Here is a 7,688-nt window from a genome sequence, read left to right as displayed (position 1 = left end):
CTGCAGTGACTGCATTCAAATGACAAAGAAAATTACTTTATTTAAAATTTCAATCAAAAACAGAAAGATTGAGAGATTTGATTGGGTTATGATATGCATTGATCAGTGTAGGAAAGTGCATCAATAATCATAACACATCATATATTTAGTCTTATTTTTAAATTCACAATAATAAAAGGATTATATTATGATTAGCATTTCTTCTTAACAATTAATCTGACATCATTCAAAGCATGTTACGTAAATTAGGTTTTTATCCAAATAGTCACAATAGCAGGTAAAACAATAGGTAAATTATAAAGTAGCTTTAAATGCACATACAAACACAACAATTAGCAAATAAGATGAAAAAACAGATGATGAGGATAGAGTCAATAATCAGTGATTATTAGAGCTGCAGGATTAGAGTCATCACCAGAACACCCAGGATTACACACTCCACTCCGCCAGCTAAAGAACAAAATCAAAGGTAAACATTAGGGAGCCAAACTAATATATAAGTCTGAAAATGTGATTCAAATTCATAAATTTGTTATCATCAAAGAATACAGTTCTATTTCATTCCTACTGACAAGCCAGAGACGGTGCCTTTAGCACTGGATATCTACGTCTCACGTACGCACTGGTCGAGCACTTATATCAACAAAAGTCACCTGTGGCCTCCAAGTAACCCCCGGAGTCTATAAGTTCCAGTGTCCAATAGATCTAATCTTCCTGTGCACGTATGGTCATTTGAACGCTAGTTACGTGGAGCTCATGGACAGGAAAACTAACTCCGGAATTACTCGTTGTGTTGGCAGACACGTGACCTTATAGGTTGGAGCTTGCTAACCTGTGTTCCCTCTCCAATGGGCTGGATAGGACATGGTTTTTACTGGGACCACAGCACCTGCAGCCCCATTAGTTTCCTTATCAAGGTTCATGCTGGTAGACCCTCCAGGATGTGTATTTCCATGTGCCCATTGCACTACAACCACAGGCAGCTTCTGGGATTTGCCTTGGATTGGCTGTTAGGAGCTACGTTATGAAGATTATTTTTATGTAAAATAAACAATAAATCAAGGGGTACCCCTTGATTTAAGCCTAACAAAGATGAAACACAAATTCGACAACGAATAATTGTAATCAGTGTATTTTACAGCTGATTTAGACATGATTAGATATTTAATAATTGAGAGCGTAATTGGTAATTGGCTTTCAGGGGGGAAAAAAATAATCGCAATTTTAATTGTAATTAAAAAAAAACTCCTACAGTGCCCGTCGGAAGTATGCATTCATGTGGGAGCATAAGTACAGTTGTCAATTATGGCCAAATGGAGAATATATTTGAAGGTTGGATGTACAACCTGGCCAAATGAGTATGTGTTTTGAAGGTTTAGACGTACAAAGAGTTGTACATACTCTGTTACTTGTAATGAAGGGGTTTATTTTGCGGGTGTAAAGTAAAATAGTGTGTGTGATTTACCTGGTTTTCATTCTATGAGACATGTGCATGATAAATGTGTTTGGTTTTTTTACTCATTTGTACATTTTTTTTGTTTGGTGGTTATTTTTCTGTCATGGATGTTTTTTCGAGTCATGTGTATTTTTGTGCATTTTTTCTGTAATTATAGTTTTTTGTTGCCATTGTAGTGTAATACTGGGAGTCATTTTTGTGTAGTTTTGTGCATTTCTGTTGTCATTTGGTGGATGAATATTTATTTTTTGTGTATTTTGAGTCATTTTTCATATTTTTTGTTGTTTAGTGTATTTTTCTGTAATTTTTTTTATTGGAGTCATTTTGTGTGTTTTTGGAGCATTTTTGTATATATTTTTGGGAATTTCTGTTGTTGTTTTGTGTACTCTATGTATAAATATTGTTAGTTTTTTGTTTCATTGTACTCATTAGTATATTTTTATTATAAATACTGTGTGTGTGTGTGTGTGTGTGTGTGTGTGTGTGTGTGTGTGTGTGTGTGTGTGTGTGTGTGTGTGTGTGTTGTGTGTGTGTGTGTGTACCTCTCTCTCCTCCGTGCGTTACCTCTCTCACACGTGCGCGCACATTATGCTCATAATTCGTCAGGTTGTTGAGAGATTTTTTAAAAAAGAGAGAGACCCGAAAGTACCACAAAAAAGAAACGTTTTGCAACACAACTCTCTCTCTCTCTTGCGCAGAACAAACGTTAATCATAGTGAAGCCGTGTTGTGGAGCCACAAAAACGTTACACTCCTCTGTTTTAAGAACCAGATAGTTTGGTCCGATCCCATTATCAATACTGCTTATCGATTCGATTCCTTACCGATTCTCATTGGGTGAGGGAATGAAATAATACAAATGATTGTTTGCTTTAGCTCTTTAATATATTATATTTGTCTCTTTTAATTTCCTGCAGGGAAATCAGCTCCCTTTTAATCCACCAGGTATAGATTGTTTTCACTTTTTTTTTTTTTTTTTTTTTTTTTTTTTTTTTTTTTTTTTTTTTTTTTTTTTTTTTTTTTTTTTTCCTTTCACCTTGTTTGCACATGCTGTTGAAGGTTAACACTACAAGAAGTGCAATCTTTAACAGCAAATGCATATTTTATTATTGCAATTAATAAATGAATTTATTTCATTGCATAATTGTGACCATCACCAGCCCTCCCTAGGGAAGGGTAAATACTTTATTAAAGGGGAGGATGTAAAAGAGAGAGGGCAGTGTTACAACACCCAGGGTGAGGGGGGTGGGGGGGGGGGAGTTAACAGGGAGGAGGGATACAAGATAGGAAAACGAATGGGTGGGGAATAATCAATAAGTTTCAAGTGATGTGATGTGAAGTTGTGGTTGTGTATATTGTGCTTATTGTTGTGTTATCAAGCCAGTCTGGGTGACCAGTGTGCGGCTTAGGAATAATGATGGTGGCTGTGAGCAGAGGAGGAAGTGAGTGGAAGTTACATAAAACAGGTATTTGGGAACAACGTGTCTATGGTTGAGCCCAGTATGAGTGTTATCCCACAGCCCGAGGCCAGTGCGTCCATGACAAATGTGATTCCAAGAGCCGCTACTGCAAAACCCATAAGCCGCCCCCGGGCCCGAAGAAGCAGTCGGGCCAGCATAAAGAGCGAGAGATCTAGGGGCCCCCGGCGACCACCCCACGGCCAAGCAGCCCCCCGAACGCCCCCAAGGTCCCAAGCCGAGAGGCTGCCATTGCCCCCCCCATACACACCCGAAAAGCCCCCAAGGAGCCATAGATTGTTTTTCACTGAATAATAATATATACAAAAGCGCTATATAAAATTAATGAATTATTATTATTATTATTACAAACATATGACACATTTTGGCTACAAACATTTGAGAATATTTACAGTGCTCCTTTTGAACTTGAACAACTTGATCCAAAACTAATTCACACATAAAACAAAATAATTATTCTGTAAAAAAGAACATATTAACCAAATGTACAGCTGCACTTCCTATGTAGTTAAACGGTAAAGCTTTAGTTTAGCCTTTGTTTACATTCTATAAATTGTTACATGTGACGTCCATCAGTGTGTGAACGTGTGAAAGAGCAAACTAAAGACAATGATCAGTACCACTCCGTCTCCCGTGTCTGATTACTTGTTATGAGGACAGAAATTGGCGACAAGGTGTGTGTTCTTGCTGAAGTTTGTTGTTTTCAAAAGAAAAGTCAGTGCAACAAGCAACTTTTGCGCGAGTGAACAGAACCCAGAAGTGAGTAGCGTAGCAACAGAGACGCTACAAACACAGCAAGGAGGACAGTGCTGCTGTGGGTGGAGGAGGTGGATTCTCCACGGTGGACAGCAAACAACTATATGGTGGAAGGAGCTTCACTCGGTGCTAGCATAAACATAATAAAACAAGACCTGGAGGAGTTTATTGTTACATATTTGCGACGTAAGAGGAACCGATACGCGGAATAGACAGGCAAGCAAACAAACGATTCAGAGGAATTGGATTACTGGGAACCTGTTTTCAGAAAGAAGCGGTTTCATCAAAATTGAAGATGGATAATTGAAGGCGTAATTGTAACTGAAAAATGAAAACTGATCTTGTCAACGCTACACAGGGTCTTTGAGCAGGGCCACAGCCTGCTGTTGGTGGCTCCTCGGTGGCCGGGGAGGACCTGGTTTCCCCTGTTGTGCATGCTCTGTCGCTGTCAGCCGTGGTGCCTCCTCGACAGGAGAGATCTCCTCTCGCACCTGGGGTGTCAGATCTGGCACTCAGACCCAGGACATATCTAACTGTGGGCCTGGCCCTTGCAGGGGCTTACCCACTGCTGAATGACTGTAATGATTGCTTAAAAAGCCACCATCCTGAAAGCGTTGGCACCATCCACCCAAACTTGATATGAGAACAAGTTCAGGAGGTTCTCACACAGTACTCCACCCGCTGACTGCTGTCATGGATTTCTTCAGTCCCTCCTGGATAGTGCCACTCACAGTCCAAGCTTAAGGTCTTTGTTGCCCGCTATAACCAGCAGACATGCTCGCTACAGTAGGTGACCCGCTTTCTGAAAGGGGCCTTAGGGCTCCGACCTCTACGGATTCAGAAGGCTCCGGCATGGTATCTGCCCCTGGTACTTGCAGTACTGAGTCGACAACCCTTCGAAACCCTTGTCACAAGTGGATCTCAAGTGGGTGTCTGTCAAAACAGCATTTCTCCTAGCCATCGTCTCAGCTAAGCAAGTTGGTGAAACTACATGTCATGTCAGTGGAAGACACATGCATGAGGTGGCACTCTGAGGGTAAGGGACACGTTGTGAACCAAACGAGGTCTTTCTTCTATAGGTGTTGTCACCCTTGTGTGCTAACCAGCCGATCCGGCTGGTCCGCTTTGAACCATCATCAAAGGAGGGGTCAGAACTGCTGTGCCCAGTTTGGGACCTGGAGACTTACATTAACGCCACATCAAGCATATGTCAATGCGAGCAGCTGTTTGTCTGCTAGGGTCAGGGCCCTATCAGAACAGAGGTTATCCCACTGGGTGGTAGATGCCGTTACGCATGGCTACAGAGCCAGTGCTCTCTCTCCACCCAATGGGGGTAAGATGTCACTCAACGAGGAGTGTATCTACCTCATGGGCATCTTTGATGGGAGTACCCATTGAGTCAGTTGTTCTGCAGCCTCGTGGACCTCAACCAGCACCTTTACCAGATTCTACAGGGTTAACGTGGCTACGACTCTTTCTCTGGGAGAGGTCTTGGCCATCAATCCCTCAGCATCCAGTGTGTGAGGTGGGGTGTCCGGATTCCTTATGACACTGTTGACATTGCTTCATCCAGTTGCTAAAGCATTGCCTCTGCCGGTCAGAAGGGATGGAAATAGAACAAAAGTTATGTATGTAACTAGGGTTCTATGAATCCCGGATGACCGCCAGAGCGTTCAGTCCACTCAGAATCACCGTGGTTTCCTGAGGAAAAAATCCACCGGTGACAATGAAACTTTGGGGGGTCACAGGTAACTTTGATGGTATAGGTGCTCATGAGATGCAGAAATCCAGTGCTTTCGGGATTCATAGAATCGAAGTTGCATATGAAACTATCGTTATTCATAATTATCATTGTACATGAAATTCTATGTGTGGACATCCTTTTTTATTTACTGTCATTGCAGCGGTGAGCTGGGTGTAGTGCCAGTGCTGTTGGAGCTGGGCGTGGCAGTGGTGTTGTTGGAGCTGGGCGTGGCAGTGGTGTTGTTGGAGCTGGGCGTGGCAATGGTGTTGTTGGAGCTGGGTGTGGCAGTGGTGTTGTTGGAGCTGGGCGTGGCAGTGGTGTTGTTGGAGCTGGGCGTGGCAGTGGTGTTGTTGGAGCTGGGCGTGGCAATGGTGTTGTTGGAGCTGGGCGTGGCAGTGGTGTTGTTGGAGCTGGGCGTGGCAATGGTGTTGTTGGAGCTGGGCGTGGCAGTGGTGTTGTTGGAGCCGGGCGTGGCAGTGGTGTTGTTGGAGCTGGGCGTGGCAGTGGTGTTGTTGGAGCTGGGCGTGGCAGTGGTGTTGTTGGAGCTGGGCGTGGCAGTGGTGTTGTTGGAGCTGGGTGTGGCAGCGGTTGGGTCAGTCCTGTTGGTGACTAGGCCCAAACCGAGTTCGTCCAGGTCTGACTGTCGCTGCATGTTCACCCAGTTTTCAACCACCACATCATTCTCAAACAGCTTGATATCTGGTAAGTGGGAACCCAGGAGGGCTCTCACGTTGTCCACCGTCAGACCCTGTGGGAATTAAAATGGAGAACAGGAATATTACCAAGATGAATGAATGTTGATTTTCTAGATATATACAATCTATTCACCAAACATTTTTGCTTGTGTTAACAGTGTAATTAGATTTTTTTTCTTACAGTTTTTTTTCTTTACATACCATTCCATAAAAACTGTAGAAACATTGTCGTCTCATGTCTCATTCAGCGGTAAGTAAACACTAAACTTTATCATTATTATATATGTTAAAATATGTGATTAAAAACTCAGTTTTAACTCTGTCACCGATGACGCGCTTCGTGACGGGCTCGTGAGGGTCGAGAACGAGCAGGGAGACAGGGAGACGTGATTGGTTAATAAAAAAACATTGGTTGAAGTTTTACAGGTTTAGAGCTGCTACGATTTTCTTCGTTCCTTTTTCAGAGAACATAAGATCTTAATTTCTGTCAGGACATAAAGACAATTTCAACCAAAAGCTTAAAAAAATGTATCTGGAGGAAATGATCTACCCTACCTTTAAAGTGAAAACATGAAAGACGAATGAAATTGCAGTTCACTAATAACCTTGCTTTAATTTGACCTTAACTCTGGACATACTTCCAGCTTTTCAACTCAAATGGAGGATAGAAAAATAAAAAAAACCAAAACAATCTGGTTGTGTAGCAGATTGTGTGATATTATGTAAAAGATGCATCTTATCCTTTGATTACTATACAAAGCAATTTACAACAGCATTTATCCATCTGTTGGTCTTACATTGATGAATTCAGGAGACAATCTTTGGAACGTCTGTATGTCCATGTTGACATTCTGCTTTGACATTTCCAGAAGGTCTGCTAGAGGTGCTCCACCTGTCACAATTAAAAAAAAAACACATCAGTAAAAATTTAGAGCAGCTTTGAGAGACATGAGGTATATGGTCGTAAATGTGGGAACGTGATTGTTTACCGAGGTAGTTTTTAATCAGAGTGTAGAAGCTGCTGGGAGTGGAACGCACTGAGCTGAAGGACATGTTACTGATCTCGTACAGGATTCTTTTCTGCTCCGCTGAGCACGAGGTAACGTCCAAAGGTTTGGCCACCCTGATAATGATGAGATAAAAAAAGCATCACAGTGAGTATTTTTTTTTATCTCAAACATATTGTCGTTCCAAGCGGCACAAAAAATCAAGATCACATGCACAAAACCATAAATGTGAGATTGCGTTGCACTAACCTGATGTTGGCTGCTGTGATTGTCTTCAAGGTGCTGTGTCTAATGAGCACAAGTTGGAGTTGATAACATTTAGCTCAGAGCTACCCAGAGACTTGCCTGGTGGTTTGCAGATACTTAGTGATGATTGCTTTGCTCTAAAAAAAGAAAATAAAACACACAATGGTCCAACTGATACACATCACTAGAATTGTAATGCTATACTTTAGAAAGGCCCTGAATTATTTACTTGGCTGACTCCCAGGATCCCTCATCAGATTTCATCAAAGCTGCCAGTGTTTCAATTTGGGTGATGCTCCACTTGGAG

At 42.0% G+C, this 7,688-nt stretch overlaps 1 protein-coding gene across 1 annotated transcript; it reads right to left on the bottom strand.

The window, feature by feature from the left end:
- Positions 1–200: 200 nt before the first annotated feature.
- On the bottom strand, positions 201–7,437 carry LOC114456539 (cell wall protein DAN4-like). Its single transcript, XM_028438378.1, has 5 exons — positions 7,385–7,437; positions 7,118–7,251; positions 6,926–7,020; positions 5,584–6,181; positions 201–452 (listed from the first exon to the last, which is right to left on the bottom strand). The coding sequence occupies exons 2-4, from the start codon at positions 7,179–7,181 to the stop codon at positions 5,585–5,587; spliced, it is 756 nt and encodes a 251-aa protein (XP_028294179.1). The 5' UTR covers positions 7,182–7,251; positions 7,385–7,437; the 3' UTR covers positions 201–452; position 5,584.
- Between the last annotated feature and the right edge of the window lie 251 nt (positions 7,438–7,688).

Source organism: Gouania willdenowi, chromosome 22 (genome assembly GCF_900634775.1).
Source record: "Gouania willdenowi chromosome 22, fGouWil2.1, whole genome shotgun sequence".
Classification (NCBI taxonomy): domain Eukaryota; kingdom Metazoa; phylum Chordata; class Actinopteri; order Blenniiformes; family Gobiesocidae; genus Gouania; species Gouania willdenowi.
This window is presented reverse-complemented; position numbering and strand designations above follow the sequence as displayed.

Bases quoted from the DNA above. Each gene is read 5' to 3' on its own strand.
- LOC114456539 (XM_028438378.1), bottom strand. From the start codon at position 7,181: ATGTCCTTCAGCTCAGTGCGTTCCACTCCCAGCAGCTTCTACACTCTG. The intron at 7,021-7,117 runs GTAAACAATCAC...TAATTGTGACAG, and splicing joins TCTGATTAAAAACTACCTCG to GTGGAGCACCTCTAGCAGAC. The intron at 6,182-6,925 runs GTAAGACCAACA...TAATTCCCACAG, and splicing joins TGTCTCCTGAATTCATCAAT to GGTCTGACGGTGGACAACGT.